Source organism: Monodon monoceros, unplaced genomic scaffold, assembly GCF_005190385.1.
Source record: "Monodon monoceros isolate NGI ecotype Baffin Bay Population unplaced genomic scaffold, NGI_Narwhal_1 Super_Scaffold_2, whole genome shotgun sequence".
In the NCBI taxonomy this organism is placed as follows: Eukaryota; Metazoa; Chordata; class Mammalia; order Artiodactyla; family Monodontidae; genus Monodon; species Monodon monoceros.
This window is the reverse complement of record NW_021703776.1, coordinates 4,099,851-4,120,091: the sequence shown is the minus strand read 5'-3', so window position 1 is coordinate 4,120,091 and position 20,241 is coordinate 4,099,851. Positions and strand designations below refer to the sequence as shown.

Genomic DNA, 20,241 nt, shown 5'->3' with positions numbered 1-20,241 from the left:
CCCTTATCCTAGATAGGACTAGTGGGTGATGAAGTTGCATGGACCTAGCACAGTGCTCGGCAGATTGTTGTGTCAGTAAACAGATATAAATGAAATTTTATTTTGTTAAACTAAATATAATAGCATAGAGAGTATATTAACAAAGATAAACTAAGTCTTGTAACAGATCTCCAGTTCTCCATAAGGGAATACAATTTTGTTTTTCATTAAAGATATATATTTATTTAGATAGGTCAGGAAGCTCAGGTCCACACAGTTATTCAGGGACTGAATCTGTTGGAGACTCTATCCCCTTTATCTAGCCAAGAGCCCCTCCGGCCCCCCATGGGTGTAAAGGAGAACAGTGAGAGGGCACACCCTCCCCCACAGGCTGAAACTCTTAACCCACATCTGGCATCCACTCTCGCTCCATTGGTGAATTCTAGTCACATGACTCAATCTAGGTGCAGGGGAATCTGGGTAGTGTAGTTCAGCTGTGTGCCTGGGAAGAGGAGGTGGACCTGTTGAGCATCTATCTAGCCAGTCATTGCTGTAGAGAATATGCTCCAGAAACCTTATAAAACATTTCCTTACAGTGTTTGCAGAGCTGCATGTACACCTGCTCTTGCTAGACCCTTTGTAAGATCACTCACTATGACAGTGATTAACTGATGCATACTTCTCAGCATTTATTAACTTCAGTTTCGTGTGTAGATTCCAAAGGGACACAATGAATAAATAAACAAGTTACGGGTGCCTCCAGCCACAGCCCAGTGAGTCATAGCTGTCTTGTTCATCAGTCATGTGGTAAATATTGTTGTCAGGTGCCCTCATGGATGGGCCTAAGCACCTCATCTGAATGCACCACAAATTCGACCCTAATATTCAGTAGCCAATAAAAAGAGAGAAGAAAATAAAATACTAAGAAGAAAATTATCATGTAAGGAAAAGTCTTACTATTCTTCAGACGTGTACCAGAAGCAAATGTTCTTGTAGCATTCTCTAAAATTAAAACATCTCATCTTATATAAAAGTTGCCTGTCTACACCCTTCTCAGTGCCTTACATCTGTCAATCTATTTAATTTCCACACAATCTTATGAAGTCCCAAAATTATACCTAATTTACCTATGAAGAAATGGAGACTGAGATGAAATAATTTCCCCAAGATTTTAGTTATAAGGGAGATCAGATTTGAATTCTAAGCAAATTTGATTAAGTCTGTACTTTTAATCATTCTATTAAACATCCTCTCTCTACACTTTATAAATATATCCACATTATGAGACATTGTGGAGAATTTTGTTGTCTCAGCCATTTATAACATAGTTACAGTGAATGAATCATCACTGGGGATAAAGCACCTATAAACCTCTTTTTGTTTCTTTCAATATTTTCCTAAATTTACCTCACTTATTGGCATGCCAGAATGTGTGTGTCATATGGTCATGGATAAAGAGTCCAATAAGAAATCTAACATGTAAACAGCCTCATCTCAAAAAGATGCAGGTGTAGTGACTGGGCAAGAGGAGAGTAGTATAATTTCATAGACTAGGATCCAGGTGCTATAGCAGAGGCTGCTCAGGAAACACTAGGGTAAACACTGCCCCCTTCTCCATGGCCTACAGCCCACAGCTGTCCACAGATCCTCACTCCTTTCAAAACTCAGAGCCAAGGATAGGCTCAGGGTAAGCCCAGGCAGCATTCGAGGGTCCTCCCCATAATTAACGGGCACTATAACAAAAGAGCCCTTTTTTACAGCAATATTCTTATTCAATTTGTCTTTACAAGCTAAGAAAGTATTTAATTTCCCTTAATGATATTAGCCATCCCAGCCTTTATCACCAGATAGGACATAACTATCCTGCTTTCACTTAATTTATAAACCTCATTAACACCTTTGCCTTTTAAACGTGATTGCAGATCTCCTAAGAATTGAGAGCTCTCTGAATGGTAGGAGAATTATTATGATTCATTGTTCACCCTGGAAATCCTGAGCACACACTGATTTATGATGGTGAATCCCCACTGAGGTGAGCAGAATTTGGGGGTAAGTGTAGGGCTTCTAGGGAAGCTCTCTTACTGCTCTTAGACTCAGGCTCCCAGTTTAATACAGAGCCTGTTGCTTAATGCACAAAAGCATGAAGGAATCTTGGGGGGAAAACCCTCTAGCAATAACCAGCTTGAGAATGTCATTTCTGCCACCTGAAAAGTAATTGTATCCCTTTATTGGAAATGAAAAGTTAGGGCAAGTCCTAAATATTCCAGCTGGTATATGTTTTCCTCCCTCTGGGGGGATGACTTTCACCCGTGGTCTGAACAGTCAACCAGTTAAGTAGAACAGGACTTGCATTACTAGTTTCTGTTCTTTTTCTGACAAAAGATCACATCTCCACATTTTCCCAGGCACGGTGTTGATTTGCTGTAAAGATTCTTATCCAGAAGATCAAAAGATCAAAGATTGTCCTTAGGTCCAGAAGAAAGAAGTGGCTTTCAGAGCTCACGCTGTCATTAACAATGAATGTTTACAGTATCCCACAGTGTGTGCTATTATATTAGGTCTTATATCATTTTAACAGTTCATTACAAAGAGAACTTTGATGGTGATGATAGGAGATAGAAGATTTTTTTTAATGCAAAATAAGAGTTAACTCCTGCCCAAACCAGGACATTTTCTAGAGGCAGAGTGACACATTGGAGTGCTTTGGATTCACTGGAGGGAGCCTGGTTTGTGGAACAATCAAGAACACATAACAAGACTGCTGAGTTCCCGTGAAAGAAGCCAGGTTGCTTCAGAAAAAATATCTACCCACAGACTTAGGTAGGCAAGTCACAAAGCATTTGATATTTATTCCTTGAACTCATTCCAATCTGCTTTATTACAGCTGCAGGGGGCCTCCATTTGATACATAAATGACTATTGACTTCCATAAATTAAGAAAAAGAGTTGACGAGGTTTAATACTTTAATGAATTTTTATTAGTTGTCAGATGCCCAAAGTTCAGACAGAGAAAAAAAGAAAAGATTCTTGCTTTTGTTAACCTTAATTTTTAGGCTAAAGAGAAGCAGTCATGACTCATTCTGGGTAAAGAGTTAATGGAGTGTGGGTAATTGAGAGTGAATTTTGCACCCACCAGGACTAGTGGTTTGCTCCTGACCCTCCTAGCAGCTTTGTACCTTGTTTCCAAAGCTCTTTACAAATCATCATAAAAGAGAAATGATCTCAGAAGCACGTAAAGCCTTTTCTACAACCAGTTTTCCAATAAATCTCAGACACATCTTTCATTTTGATCACAGAAATGCAAATTTTCTGACAGGCAAACTGCAGCATGACTAAGTCCAAATGGAGTACAGTACGTTTACTCAAGTGGAAAGGATAATGCAGTGAAGCAAAATGCAATGAAACATAATGGAATTCACTCAACTTCAACTTCCAAAATCATGCATGCTTTCCATCACTGGCTTATTGTTTAGCACTGGATTTGCACATATTATTTTGAAATGCTTAAACCAGTTAGAAAGAAAAATAATGTTTACACACTGCAGGTAATTTAACGCACTTGTTTCTCCTTACATGTATTTTTCCTTTTTTCCTGTAGCTTTGATTTGTAAGAAAGTCGGATTTGATAGGAGTAAAATAATTCCAAACTAAACAGAGATATAGATTCTAATTTTTGTTATGCTGGATTTCATACTAGGTTCAAAAAGGGAAATATGGCGTCTAGCCTCTCCTCAGTGTGCAGGATAATGGTTGCTAGGCAGCCTCCTGTTTGCAGAACAAAGAAAGAATGTCTTTATCTACAGATGAATTCAACAATGCCTCATCCTCTGTGTTTCCATCTGAATTTATGTGGTGGGACAGGGCTGCCAAGCAGCAGGATTTCATGTGCGGTAAATACCCGCCCTATTTGTGAGGGTCACATTGCTGCACAAGGGTCAAAGTACAAACACAATTGGGCATCACTGAAACAGGTTGTCATTACTCAGAGAAGCCAGCCCGATAACATCTAAGAGGCTTAAAATCTGCATTATGGATATTTTCACTGAATTTTATTTCATCAAAGCAGTACATGTAAACAATAACTTACAAAGTTAAATTAGTAAACATAATGGGCTATAGCTAAAGGGTTCTCTGCTGCATCACTTCCTGCCCCTATGTCTTCCTCTCCAAAAGTCACCTCTCAGCTCAACTCTGGTTGTTTAGTCCTCATAATTATATGTGTTATAAATAAATTACTGTCTCATTGGATTTATTAATTTTAGATGTTATTATCTACTGATGCCCTGTTAGGGTAAATGAAGGATTAGCTCTCTTGCATTGTCAAAACCTTTATCTGCCTCCCTCCTTCTCCTATTATAATTCCATTAAATCTGGGGGTTAAAGCAGTGTTCAGTGTTTATATTATTAAAACTTGCCATTGTGTCATAAAAAGATCACATTTACCTTGTTTTCAATTTGTCCTGAAGTTAAGTATTTCCTTGTTTATCTGTTTTGTTTGCTTAGGCTTCTTTGTACATATGACATCTTCCAACATCTTCTATTATCCTCTCAGTACAGTTTTCCCAAAATAATAAAATTCAAGAAACCGTGAATTACAAACTTTCCTTGGAGGTCTTCCTCCTGGAGAACTTTCTTCTCCCGCGTTCTCTAGGTTTGCTCCCAGCTGTCTACGTTTGAGTTCCCTTGACTACTGTCACTCTACGTTGCATACCTTATTTCTTGTACATGAAGTTTTCTCCTTTCTTGTTTTAGTTTGGGTGGAGCATATCCTCCAGTAGTTTCATCAAGTCACAACGATCATCCAAGGACAGAGGCTGTGGTGATGACAGGCCTCACCCTTTCTCCTGAACTAACTGCTCTAAGCTGGACTGAAGGTCCCCTCTGCCTGGTGCAAAGTTACCTCTCATGCTCCTTTCTCATTGTTTTCCCAACATTCCCTTTGCTTATCTCCTGTGTTGGGTACCTATTTTTTTTGGTGCAGCAAGTCTTCCTCTTTCCTGGTACATTCCTTCCTTTGGGGGAAAACATCTCAAGTAGCTTTCTAGAAAAGGAAGGAAGGAAGGGAAGGAAATGTTTAGAGATCTTACATATCGGACAACACCCTTATTCTATGCTCACACGTGGCTGAGTTTGACTAGGAATCTAAGTTGTAAATCATTTTCTGTCTATATTTGAAGGCACTGCCCCACTGACTTCTGGTTTCCAAGGTTGCTGCTAGAAGTCTGATGCATTCTGTTCCCTGAGCCTTTTATTTGATCTTTCTTTCTCTCCAGAACTTTTTTTTTTTACATCTTTATTGGAGTATAATTGCAATACAATGGTGTGTTAGTTTCTGCTTCATAACAAAGTGAATCAGTTATACATATACATATGTTCCCATATCTCTTCCCTCTTACGTCTCCCTCCCTCTCTCTCCGGAACTTTTAATATCTTTCTAAGTCCAGTGTTCTGAGAGGTTACTATACGGTGTCAATATGTATCTATTTACTTGAATGTTGCTACCTCTTGCCAACATCAAAACTCAGGATTTAGCAGGTTAACGTGGAGGTATAGGCACCTTCACTTTTTTAAAACCTCTAGGTAAATATGAAGAGAAGTAAGGTTGAGAAATATTCAGTCATTTTACCATTTTTTACCACAGATGGTAAAATAGACCAAAAATCTTTTGAACCCCTCAATATTTTCTATAAACTCTATACCCACTTCTCTTTACTCTGCCTTCTTATCAGGCATACAGAATCACCATATTCTTCCCTATTTTGTTCCTTCTCTCACATATGATTGTTTCCTATAGCTTTCAGCATTTCAGTGCATTTTATTAAGAATCAACAAGTTATCACTTATTATGCACCTATGGCAATCCAGGTTCTCTAGACCTGCTATACCATTAGGTCACAGCTGTTATTACAATATTTGGCAATTGTGGAAATAGAGGCTCAAAGAAATAAACTAACGTGTAGGATCACTCAGCAAACAAGAGGCAAAAGCAAGGTTTACATCCAGTTCTGTCTGATTTCAAGGCCTGTCTTTTATCCTCTTTCTTTACTTCCTTTCTTACTTTCTCAAAAACGGTAAATTAATGTGAGATGTGTTCAAATTACAGGATGAAAAAGTTATGACTTGTTTATCTAGTTTATGAATGATGTACATTTGAAAGTGTTAGTTTATATATCCAATAATGTAATCTAGATTTAAAATTGTGTTACAAGGGTTTGCACAGAGCAACAGGATTAGTTTAATGTGGATAACTGAATCTTCCAGCATTCACTTGCTTAAGCTCTAGTCTCATATAAGCTCCTTGGAGTGGTTTGTTAGAATCCTGGCAAAATGCCTACTAAAGAAATAGTTGAAAATTTTAAAACCATTATTTAAACACAATCCTTTCTTGACTGAAATATAGACTCTAGGTTATTTCGCTCTAGCGTATTTGTGTGGATTTTAATTTTCAAATGATGATCTTTCATACACCCAAGGCAATATTTATCTGGTGGGAAAGTTGCATTAGTAATAATTTACATTCTGCAGGCAGTGGGGAAGAAGGCACTTCTGCTAAAAGGAATAGCATGTGTTTTTATTCAATTGTGCAAGAGAAAAGGGCTTGTTATAAAAATAAGTCATTCCGCTGATGAAAGAATAATGCTTGGAAATGTGCCTGTGGACAATGCATCACTTATGAGAAACAGGAAAATAAAGCTCTGTATGTGTTGCTGTGTGACCACTCTTCTATTCATACAGGAGCCTCACATGGAGAAAGAGGGGTGTTCAGCCTCTGAAGCACTCTTTCTAAAAATATGTACATATAAATCCCCTCCTCAGTCTCTTCTAAAATGAAATAAAGATCAAGAAATTATATTGTGATGTTGAGCTACATAAAATGAAACCAGAAACATTTATGTTGACATGAATTATATCAACTGAGGTAATAAATGCGTTTAGAATGAAATTTAAGGCAAAGTACAAGTGTAGAAGGGATGATTCCTTCTTCAGAACCCTAGGCTTCAAAACTAAAGGAGCAAAACTATCTATTTACTTGACATTAGATATATGTTTTACCTATAAGATACTTATCCAATGCTGAAGTTCCATTGTATATATAATCTTGTGAATGGACAAGGCAATTCTATGATACCTTAATTTTGCATGTAGTTATAAGAATTCCAAATATATAAAACCCTTTTTGTGAGGGGATTCTTGACCTAATTACTCATCTTTGTCTCTAGCACAGTAGGAACTGAATTTTGTTTGGATATCATGATGCCATTCTGGGTACTTGTAAAATAATTTTCTATTTTTAGTTCTCTGTTTTCATAGAACTTCTCATCCTGGTCTTATTTCACTTAAATCTCTCTCTCTCTCTCTCTCTCTCTCTATCTTTCCTTTTCTCTCTCAATCAGTCTGAATTTACCTACAACAGGTTGAATTATGCCTAGTTCTGGTTTTGACATAAATACCAGTGAATATTTTGAAAAGTCACAAATTCTGTTTCTTCGTCTCTATAATTAAGAATTTACTACATCACTGGTTCTCAATCCTAGTGGCATCACCTGGGAAACTTTAAATTTATTAAAACTAAAACAAAACAAAAAAATGTCTATCAATCATTCCCCTTCTACTCTGCTTCATTTGGGTCTTGCCCAGAACCCAGAGATAGGCATTCTTTAGAACTGCTAAACTAATCCAGTGATTTTTTTTTTTTTTCAAATTTTAAGTTGTACATAAATCTCCTGGGGAATCTTATTAAAATGCAGACTCTATACATTCAGTCTGGGGAGGGGCTTGAGATTTTGCATTTCTAACAAGTTCTCAGAAAATGCTAGTGCTTCAGGGCCAAGAGTGTCACTTTAATTAGTAAGGATCTAAATTATCTTTAAGAATACTTTCAGGAAAAGAAAGAAAGAAAGAAAGTAAGTAAGAAAGAAAGAAAGAAAGAAAGAAAGAAAGAAAGAAAGGGGAAAATGAAAGAAAATAAACATATAATTAATGCATTTTTATGTCTTATAAAGGCCTGACATTTGTTAGAAACAACTGAAGAACTAGACATAAAATTTAAATAATGAAAAAATTTTCACTCAAATAATGTTTAATATTGTTATAGGAATTCACCAGAAGGAATATTTCCAGTGTTACAAGTTTGAGGTTTTCACATAAAATACATAATTCTATTTTAATAAATGGAATTTTCTGAATCCCTAAAATTCATCATGACGGTTTACTATTAAGATGGTTATACTTATGTGTCAACTTATAGGGTATTTTTCAATGAGATTGACATTTAAATCAATGAATGTTGAATAATGCAGATTGCCTTTTTAATGTGGGTGGGCTTCATCCAGTCAGTTGAAGGCCTGAGGAGCACAAAAAGTCTGGGTTTCTTAAACAGAGGGAGATCTCCAGTAGTGTACCTTCACACTTCACCTACACCATCTGCTTTCCTAGGTCACCAGCCTGTTGGCCTTCAGACTGGAACTGTACTATGAGCTTTCCTGGGTTTCCAGCCTGATGGAACATACTACATTTTTTGGATTCTCCAGACCCCATAATTGTGCAAGCCAATTTCTTATTCTCACTACTTATCTATCTAGAGACAGATATAGAGATAGAGATATAGATAGATATAGTGATATAGATATATCTATATATATCTATATCTATCTATCTATATATATATATATCCAGATAGATAGAGAGATAGATAGAGTTAGATCCCACTGATTCTGTTTCTCTGGAGAACCTGCACTAATACAGATCAGATTTTGGTACCAAAACTAAGGAGGAGCATGTCACAATATCCCTTTTAAAGTGAAGGGGTAGTTGTTTCAAAAGGCCCTTCCAAAGCCAAAAGGAGATATAATACATAGTGGGTCTATTTGGATTTTGGAGGCAACATATTTCTCATTTAGGTGTGTTACCCCAGCTCTTTCATCTACTAGGTAAAAGCTACTAGTTTTGAGTAAGGCTCAAAACAAGAGTAGGCTCTGCAGCAGGCCCAGGCTGCCATGCAAGCTTCTCTGTTTCTTGGGTCACAGGATCAGCAGAGCTAAAGGTGCCTGGAGTGTCAGTGACAGGTAGGGATGCTGTTTGGAGCCTTTGTCTCCAGTAGCTGAATCACAGCACAGGTTGTTCTGAGTTTGGAGCTAAGCCCTGTCATTCTCCACAGATAACTACCCTCTTTTTAAGACACAGTTTGGGGTCTGCTACTCAGCCTCAGTGGAGGCTGAATGCTTAGCCATGAGCCACCAGGTCACCACATGACCTGAGCTGCCCACCACGAGCTGGGTGTTATCTGACCCAAAAAGCCATGAAGTTGGGGGTGATAGCAGTCTTCCATCACCAAATGGAAGTGGTGTGTATGAAATCAGGCTTGAACAGAGCCTGAAGGCACAAGTAAGTTACCTGAGGAAGTGGCCTAAATGCCCATGGACCCCACTTCTGTTATACGGCTTTCTCTCTCCCAGCCTGCACCTAGTGCTTCATGGGGAGCTCCCTGTGACCATTGACAGAGGAAAAGAAGACTCAGGCCTGGTTTACAGACGGTTCTGTATACCATGCCAGAACTACTGGAAAGTGGACAGCTGTAGCATTATGACCACTTCCTGGGACAATCTTGAAGGAGAGTGGTGAAGGGAAATCCTCCCAATGGACAGGACATCAAGCACTGAAACTGATTGTTCATTTTGTTTGGAAGGAAAAATGAACAGATGCACAGTTATATACTGATTCATGGACTGTGACCAATGGCTTGTCTGGATAGTCAAGGAAACATCCATGGAAAGAACATGATTGGAAAATTGGTGACAAGGAAGACTAGGGAAGAGGTATGTGGATAGACCTGAGTAGATAAAAATGTAAAGATGTTTGTTTCCTGTCAATGTTCACCAAAGGCTGACCTCAACAGAGGAGGATTTTAATAATCAAGTGAACAGTATGACCATTTTGTGGATATGAGCCTCCTCTTTTCCCAACCACCCCTGTCATCACCCAGTGGGCTCATGAACAAAGTGGCCCTGGTGGCAGACATGGAGATTAAGCACAGACTCAGCAATGTGGGCTGCCACTCACCAAGGCTGCACTGGCCATGGCTACTGCTGGGTGCTTAATCTGCCAGCAGCAGAGACCCCCATATGGCGCCATTTCCCGGGGTGATCAGCCAGCTACTTGTAGCAAGTTGGTTACATTGGACAACTTCCATCCAAAAACAGGCAACATTTTGTTCTTCATGGAATAGACCCTCTGGATATGAATTTGGCTTCCTTGCACACAATGCTTCTGCTAACACTACTGTCTGTGAACTTACAGAATGCCTATCCACCATCTTTATATTCCACCCTGCACTGTTTCTGATCAAGGAACTAACTTCATAGGAAATGAGGAGCAGCAATGAGCCTCTGCTCCTAGAATTCACTGGTCTTACCATGTTTCCCCCTATCCTGAAGGAGCTGTATTGAGAGAAAGTAAATTGGCCTTTTGAAGACTCATTTACAATCTCAGCTGGTGGAAATACTTTGCATAAATGGGGAAAGTTTCTCCAGGAGACTGTATATGCTCTGAATCAGCATCCAAAATACAGCGTTACTTCTCCAATGGCCAGGATTGATGGGTCCAGGGGTCAAGGGGTGGAAATGGGAGTGGCATCACTCGCTATACCCCTGGTCACCTACTAGAACAATCATTGCTTCCTCTTCCCATTACCTTATATTCTGATGGCCTAGATGTCTTTGTTACAAAAGGGAAGGAGACATGATAAAGGCTCAGTTGAACCACAAGTGAAGACTTCTCCCCAGCCACCTTGGATTCCTCATGCCTGTTAATCAAGAGGCAAAAAAGGTAGTTGTTACTCTGCTGGATGGGATGACTGATCCTGTCTTCCAAGGGGAAATTGGAGGTCTACTCCACAATAGAGGTAATGAAAAGTATGTCTGGAATACAAGAGATCCCTAGGGTGTTTCTTAGTATTACCATGCCCTGTGGTTAAGGTCAATGGAAAACTACAAAAACCCAATCCAGGCAGGACTACTAATGGCCCAGACCCCTCAGGAATGAAGGCTTGGGTCACCCCACCAGGCAAAGAACCATGACCAGCTGAGGTGCTTATTGAAGCAAAGTGAATTAGTAGAGGAAAGTAGTTATAAATACCAGCTCCAGCACATGACCTGCTTCAGAAATGAGGACCATAACTGTCATGAGTGTTTCATCGTTATTTTGTTATGAGTGTGTGTGTGTAGTAAGCATCTTGGCTTTCTTCCTTCTTTAACCCTTTATTGAGGAACATAAGATATATTGATTTTTATACCATAGTATTTAAGAATTGTAATGTTTCCATCGTAGCATTGTAGTTTTGAAATATCAAGGAGAAGAATAAACATCATGCAAGGACTTTTTGTCCTCCTCTGGGAAAGTGTTAGTACATTTTCAGGTGTATGCAGGACAGTTGTATCATGTTAGCTGAAATTATGACTTTGTTATTGTCTTTATCTGGAGATTAAGTATGGTTTAAGGAGATGCATATGAGTGCCAAGTTGACAAAGTGTGGCCTCATGATGGGTAATTTTATGTGTCAACTGAAAGGGTGTTTTGGGATGAGATTTATGTATTTAAATTTGTTAACCTTGAGCTGATTGTTCTCTATAATGTGTGTAGGGATCATCCAGACAGTTGAAGGCCAGAATAGAACAAAAACACTGGCTGCCTCAAGCACAAGGAATTCCTCGCAGACTGCATTCAGAAGTCATCTGCAACAGAGTCCCTCCTGGGTCTCCAGCCTGCCAGCCTACACTGCAGATTTGAACCTTTCAGCCCCCACAATTGCCTGAGCCAATTTCTTAAAAGTAATCTCTCTACATATATGCATATCCTATTGGTTTGTTTCTCTGGAGAACTTTGACTAATGCAGCGATTCACCCCCTCAGGAAGCATCCGTCCTTGTTATCAAACCCTCCTCCCACCCACTCCCCTGTGGGTCTCACATGCAACACAGATCACCAGCAATTTATTCTCTCTTATCCGAATCACACATTCACAACTGGAAGCATATCTTCTTCCTTAGGCTTTCACCATCCCGCCCTTCCCATATCCGTGACTTGTAGCCACTCTCCTTGTCTCCTCTAATTAATTTTCCAAATCTTAACCACAGGGACACTTCTAGATCATAAGTGTCCTTGTTTAAACACTTAACTGGCAAATGGTTTTCCTCAGACTCAGTTCCAAGCTTGGCTAAGAGACTCCATGTGATGGGGTCTGCTCCCTCTCTCACACTTCCTGTGACCACATTTGTTTCCTTTGAGCTACCTGTTCCTGGTGTGTTCTCTTTCCCGCAGCCCTCAGTTGGTGGCTCTCCTTTGGGGATGCACTGATCAAGGTTCTCTGGAGAAAACAAACCAATAGGACATATATAGATACGTAGAAAGGGACTTATTGTAAGGCTATGAATGACTATGGAGGCTAAGTCCCACAATCTGCCATCTGCAAGCAGGAAGCCCAGAAGCGTTGTGGTGCGGTTCAAGCCCAAACATGAAGGCCTGAGAACAAGTGCCAGTCCAAAGTCCCAAGACCCAGGAGCACTCCTGTCCTGAGCATAGGAGAAGCGGGATGCCCAGCTCATGCAGAGAACAAATCTGGCTTTCCCCTGCTTTTTCTTCTCTTAATGCCCTTAATGAATGGGATGTTGGCTACCTGCATTGGTGAGTGATGTCTTTATTCAACCTAATGATTCAAATGCTAATACCTCTGGAATCACTCTCACAAACACACCCAGAAAAAATGCTTCACCAGCTATCTGGGCAACTCTTAGCCCAGTCAAGCTGACACATAAAATTATCCATCACTGGTGTGGGGAGGGGCATGGAAGTCCTACCTTCTGCTCATCCCCATTTCCTCAGAACCTTCTGGAAGCTTTTTCTACAATGCCTAAGCCCAACCTTTCTTTGTACTCTGTTCATATACTCTGGGAAAGTGATCATCACACTTTATTCAAATCACCTTCTTTTTTTAATGAAATAAGTCAGACAGACTTATATGTGGAATCTACAAAACTAAAATAAATGTATATAACAGAACAGAAACAGACTCACATATATAGAGAACAAACTGGTGGTTACCAGTGAGCAGCAGCAGGGAGGGGCAAGATGGGGTAGGGGATTAAGAGACACAAACTACTATGTACAAAATAAACAAGATACAAGTGTATGCTGTGCAGCACAGGGAGATATAGCCATTATTTTATAATAACTTTAGATGGAGTATAATCTATAAAAATCTTGAATCACTATGCTGTACACCTGAAACTAAGACAAGATTGTGAACCAACTATATTGCAATCACCTTTCTAACTATCAATGTCCTTCACTCACTATTAAACTTCACAGACTATAGTGCCTGGCATTGAGGTGGTACTAAATAAAGTTTTGTTTATTGAATGAATAACAGAATTTTCTATTGTTCTCCAATTGTGTGTAGCAAAAAAGCTATTGTAATCAAGTGGATGTCGCCTTTTTCTCAAATATTCAGTATATGGAATTTAGAATGCGGAAATAAAACATTCAGTTTGGGATTCAGAAAACAGAAATTTAAGTTCTCAGGTCTGAGGTGTTTTGACTTACATTAATACAAGTACTTTTCAAGTGTATTTCTTCCCCTTCCTGGTCTATTGAGCATACCTGCTAAAGGAAAATAGTATGAGTTTTCTGTCTGATTTTTGTTCTCTTATTTTTTCCTGCCAAGGAGATTTGGGGCACATAAATCATTAATGTGTGTTTTTATATATCTTGGTGGTCAGTGATGAGAGAGTTTAAGGTAACATAAATCCTTTTTGTGGTTATTTATGAGAGATACTTTAGGAGTGTAGAATTCAGTACAGGTCCTATGGATGACCTTCAGATAAGAGCCTGACTTGAGCCTGTACATTTGGAAATGGACAGAGTTCTTTGTACAGGCTACTTTTAGTAGAATATCATAGGAGCATCATCTACTACTGTAACTCTTCCCATTTCTCTTTTATAAGACTTGTTATTTTCCTAGCTTGGGAAGGAGTAAAAACATACCAGCTACTGATCACTGACATTCAAGTACAAAACTAAGTACTACAATAAAAACTTGGAGATAATTTTGTTCAAAAATAGTAGGAAGTGAAAATTTAATTTTGTCTATGAAAAACTCCCTAAGTTTCTATGTGAACATAACTGATGGAAATCTGCTTATATTATTTGACACAACTGTTTAATTGTTCTTCATCTTCACTGATACAAATGAGGACATACCTCTTCTTTAGCTCCATATACTGCTCGAGGGTAGAAAAATGTACTTCCTTCAAAATGTATAAAATCAGACTATACACTGGTTTGACTCCTCATCACTGCTTGCTATGTTCACTGGATTTTAATGTAGTAATTCCATGACACACACAGAAACATTCACTATAAAATGAAATGTCCAAAAATTGGAAAAAAAGGACTTTACCATTGCAATGATTTCAGAAAAGTAATTCCATTTTACAGAAAAGAGATGCTAGGCTTAATGTCTTCTATTTCGTTTCAGTGTGATCACCTGAAAATGGCATGAGAGCAATACACAATTCAAATATCTTTAAAAATTGAACCATGTACTTTTACAGCTCTAATAGGAAATCAGTACAAATCTACTTTTTACAGGACAAATATGTCTGCATGGTTATAATGCCAATTGTCCTTACCTGTGATTCTCTCTCTCTCTCTCTCTCTCTCTCAATTACCATTCCTGGAGTTTTATAGAGTCAAAGATATTCTAACAATAGATGAAGTGATTTGACAGATGCATTACAAGGTCTAAAGAGTACTGTTTGATATATCAGATTTTACTGCTCAAGTCATTTGCACAAACATTTGCTTATGGTGGTTGTGTATAGACCACTATAAGAATGTCACATTCATGAGCAAATCATTCCCTTAATGTAATCATTGCATCTGCTTTCTAGAGCAATCTAAATTTTTATATCAATCTCTGTTCAGATCTTATGTAGAAAAATATGTTAATATAACATTCCATCTCAATGAAGACCACAAAACTGTTGAAAAATAAAGAAACCAGAAAGTGACTATAAACTAGCATGTTTAAAAAAAAGGAATTAAAAAATGTATCCATTATTTTGGGTAAAACATGGCTATGTTTCCTTTCCATCAGTATAAATGATGGGAATGTCTGGCTCTATTCTAAAATCTGTTACTATAAGTTGCTTTAGAAGGACAAAAGTTGAGCAACCACCTGGGAGTGTCATGCTGAGTGTGGACTGTGAGTTAGACCGCGTTCTAACTCGTGTTCCACTTGTGTCCCCTGTAGCCTGAAGCAGAACATGTACTTGCCCTGACCCTCATACCTCTGGTCTCTAAACTGAGGGCCACACCTATCCCATTCACTGCTGTGACACTGAATGACATAGCCTATAAAGCACTAAGAATGGCGTTAGCACACAATATGTGATCAATAAAGATTATCTATAAATATCAACATTAATAGTATTTGGGTTCTTCTATGTACTTTGAAAAATATAGGAACATAAATAGTATTCATTCTGAAATTTTCTGTTCTCTATCTCACCTTGTCTGCTTTGACACTGAGTTTTTAGTGCTCTCATGGAGTGAATTGCTGTTTTTTGATTTATTGGGAGAGGTTGACCAATATTACAATAATCTGTTCCTTGAAAGGTAATGGAATTCAGTTTTAAAACATTTGATACTAATGTTTTCTTCATGGGTTGACTTGTAGCTACTGATTCAGCTTTTTAATGATTATAAGACTTCCAGGATGTTATATTTTTCTAGAAATCTTTCTATTCTGACAAAATTGTCAAATGTGTTGGCTTTTATTATCTCATTAAAATATCAATATCTGATGGTCCTATGCCATTTCCCACTTTTCGTTCTTCATAGCAGTGATTTTTGCTCCTAAATCTCCTCCTCATCATCCTTCATCTCCATCCATCTTGGTAGAGGTTTGTCTTTTGTTTTCTTGATTTCGCTTTTGTGGTTAGTTTTTTGTTTCGTTAGTTAACATTCTCCATTTTTTCCCCTATCATCAGTTATTTTGATATCTATTCTGTTATTTTTTAAAACTTAAATTTATGCTTAGTTCACAAACATTCCCTCATTCCTACTTCCTCATGTAGTATTTAATGCTTTTGTTTTCCTTTAAGCATCATTTTAGCTGAGTTCCACAAGTATTAGTGTATTCTACTTTCATTATTTTTTAGTTACAAGTATGTTTTTACATTTCTACTGTAATTTCTTCTTATATCTATGAGGTATTTAAAAACATTGTTTTCCTTTTACTGTATGGAGGTTTTACATTTATCCTCTCTTTTATAAAATTCTAATTTAATTATAATATGGACTAATTAATATAAAATATTTCCAGTTTTTGCCACTTGACATATTGCCTATGCCTAATAAGAAGTTAAATTTTGTAAATGTCACATGGGTGTAGGGTACTATCTATATTATTCCAATAAATCAAGACATTAATTTTTTTATGCAAAGTATCTTTCTAACTAAACTTTAATCACTTTGAACTTTCAGTACTTTAAAAACCAGTTGAGCACTCCTGATTTGACAGTGGGTTTGTCAGCTTCACTTACAACTTGCTTTATATTTACATTATTTCATATTTTTTTTTGGACTTCCCATGCATTTATCCCATAATGATGCCTTTGTCCTATGTCTTTTTGTCCAATATCAATACAATACAGGTCTAATATTAATATACATCTTAGATTTTCTGGACTTTATTTTTTGATGTGATCATACACACACAGAGTTTTTCAAACTCCCATGACTTTTGAAAACATATTACTGAAGTATAACACATATACAGTCAAATCTTAAGCTTGATAAGCTCTGACAAACTGAACACACCCAAGCAACCACCACACAGAGTAAAAGCAGACAGACAGAACACTTCCAGCATCCCAGGCATTCGCTCCGTGCCCCGTTTCAATTACCACCCATACTCCAGGGTTGACTACCATCATGACTTCACACTCTAGTTTGGCCAGCAATTGAATTTTACATAAAGGGGACAACAAAATGTGTACTCTTTTGTGCCTGGTTTACTGAACTTGAACACTGTGTTTGTGAGATTCCTCAACGCTATTGCATTTGCTTATTTTACCTGAGTTTATGTATCCATTCTCAGGAAATGGGAGTATGCGTAGCTTCTAGTTGGACTATTTAACCAGTGCTGCTCTGATATTCTTGTACATAGCGTTGGGTGTTCCATGTGCTCATGCTTCAATTATGTCACTTAAAAATATTATAGAAATAAATTTTTCCTGCACCCTATCTGAAAAATTGCTTTAAACCTCAAGTTAGGCCATTTATATAATATTTTTAATGACACATTCACACACATATATATGTCTATATATGTAATAATATATAGACATGTATATAAAAATTTCTTTTTGCCTTGATATGATTTTATTACCTCTTTTTTGCCTTTTTAAAGACCAATTTAATTTTTTTTTTCTTTATTACATATTTTCCATCAGCTGGCTTGGAACTAATTTACTCAATTTCTCATTTCTATTGTTTTAGTGGTTAATTTTGAAATTTTAATGGGTACTTATAATATTTTAACTCCTCACATCTTACTACTGACAACATTTCAATTCAGTCCTCTTAATTCTGTCCTAATTTTTATCATTAATGTTCCTTTATATACAATGTTTGTTTAGATTTTCTAATGTGTTGTCTTTTTTTAGGGATCACTTTTCTTCTTTGTTAAGTTCAACAAAGTTCAACTTAAAGTTCAACAAATAAATTAAAAGAAAATGTTTATTTGTATTCCTCTGAGAATATCCTCATGTCACCTTGTCTCTTGAGAAGTTATTTTGCTGGATATACAATTCTAGGTTCACAGATATTCCTTAACTGTCTCTTGGAGATGTTACGCTACCATTTTTTGGCTTCTATTTTTGCAGTTGTAAATCTGTTGCTCAACACACTGACATTTCTTTGTAAGTGAGCTATCATTTCTCATGGTCTGCTTCAATTAACTTTGTCTTTTCTTTGCTATTTTGTCTATAGTTTCACTAAAATATGTCTAAGAAAGAATTTCTGGTTTCTTGTTTTTTCTTCATTTCCTTTCCTTTTCTTTCTTTATCTTAGGACATACATAGTACTTTCTGTACTTGTGAGTTTGTACTTTTTAATCATTTCTAGGAAATTCTCAGCCATTCATCTAATCAATTATTGCCACAGCTCTCCTCTCTCTTGAACTCCTGTTCAAATATCAGTGTGACTTTCTCTTTGGGTTTCATCTCTTAACTTTTCTTCCATCATCTCGTTACTTTTTATTACATTCTGGATTATTTCCTTACATATACCTGCCAACCCACTAGGTTTCTCATGAGCTCTGAGATGGATGTTTAATGCACTGTTTGAGTTTGGAGTTTTACAAATTTGTATTTTGTGCTACATCTTTTCAAATATTTTCAGTTAGAGTTATTTTATATTCTGTATCTGATAACCAACTCTGTTATTTGTTGGTGACTCTTTCTTATAGTGGTTTCTTTTCCTGTGTGTTTAGGATATTTTATTCTGATCTCCCGTTTGTTGAAATTAATCTGTGGAAATCCAGGGACAAAAATCGTGGCTGTTTTCTTCCAGGAGCATTTTCTTCTGTCTGGAATCAGAGTATTACCCAAGCGGGACCACTCTGGCCAACTTTCAGAATCTCTAGTTTATTCTAAAAATATTCCAGGCCGTCCCCGCCGGGGAGGCGGGCGGCCGGGCGCAGCTCCGGGCTACAGCGGCAGCTCCCGCGGCTGCGGCCGCGGTGGATCGGGTTGCGATGCGGCGTGGAGACAGGCAAGCAGGGCTGCGTGACCGCGTGGTGGTACATGGTCGCACAGAACCTGAGATCTTTCCCATACTCCTGTTCAACACTCAGAAGAAAAACTTCCACTCTGGGTACCAGCTTTATAAGTAAATCATTAAAAGAACATATTTTCCCTCCTCTGATGAACATGCTATTTTCAACCTTTTCAGAGCACCATTTCTTGCGGATTTAAAGAAACCAGAGTTAAAGATTCCTCACACAGTGAACTTCTACATCAAAGTTGAACCTAGGGTGATTCTGGGTATCTGGCACACAGTTCCTAGCTGCCGGGGGGAGGATGCTAAGGGGAAGGGCCGTAGCTGGTATGAAGCAGCTCTCCATGATGGCAACCCAATTATTGTTTATCTTCATGGCAGTGCAGAACACAGGACAGCTCCTCATAGACTTGAGATAGTAAAGGTGCTGAGTGATGGTGGTTTTCATGTCTCGTCTGTTGACTATAGAGGGTTTGGGGACTCGACGGGTAAGCTGATGGAGGAGGGGCTGACTTCAGATACTATTTGTGTCTACGAGTGGACCAAGGCAAGAAGTGGTACCACCCCGGTGTGTCTCTGGGGCCACTCTCTGGGAACAGGAGTTACAACAAATGCTGCAAAAGTTCTAGAAGGGGAAGGATTCCCAGTTGATACTATTATCCTGGAAGCTCCATTTACCAACATATGGGTTGCAAGTATCAATTATCCCTTGTTAAAGATTTACCGGAAACTTCCAGGATTTTTAAGCACAGTTATGGATGCCCTGAGGAAAGAGGAACTAGTCTCCCTCAAAGATGAAAATGTTAAATTCCTGTCTTCTCCCCTTCTTATCATACACGGTGAGGATGATGAAACAGTGTCTTTGGAATTTGGAAAAAAGCTCTATGAAATTTCACACAATGCATATAGGAACAAAGAGAGGGTGAAGATGGTAATCTTTCCTCCTGGCTTCCAACACAACTTCCTTTGTAAAAGCTCCACACTGTTAAAAACCATGAGAGATTTCCTGAGCCAGCAGTGGGCATGAGGTGTGAGTACAGCGGAGAGCAAAGACTTGCTCCAAACCCCACTTGTGATGTATATTTCTTATGTAAAACTGTACTGGGCTGCTTGGGTGAGCTGAAGTTACTGACATTTCTACAAGACACTTGCCTTTTAGTAAAGAAAAGTATGGATGCTGGGAAAAAATAAATAAATAAAAATATTTCAAGTTCTCCTCTGTCAGTTTGTTGTTGGCCCAATGCTTAGACTCTTGTTTATAGGATTCATGTTGACATTTGCTTTTTTCAGCTCTTGTTTTCATTCAGATTATTTTTTGCCTCTTGGAGATTCCCCTTGCTTTGTGCAAGCCCATAAGTACAATTAAAAGTGTATTATATGCAGTGTTTAGTTGTTTTCCAGGATCAAGTTCCTTCTGAATACA

The 20,241-nt window shown here is 38.0% G+C and overlaps 1 protein-coding gene across 1 annotated transcript; it reads left to right on the top strand.

Annotated features, from left to right (window-relative positions):
• The first annotated feature begins 12,632 nt into the window (after positions 1–12,632).
• On the top strand, positions 12,633–19,969 carry ABHD12B (abhydrolase domain containing 12B). Its single transcript, XM_029233971.1, is given in 4 exon segments — positions 12,633–12,656; positions 15,286–15,407; positions 18,706–18,974; positions 18,977–19,969. Coding segments are annotated over 4 exon segments (1,284 nt in total). The 3' UTR covers positions 19,846–19,969.
• Positions 19,970–20,241: the final 272 nt, after the last annotated feature.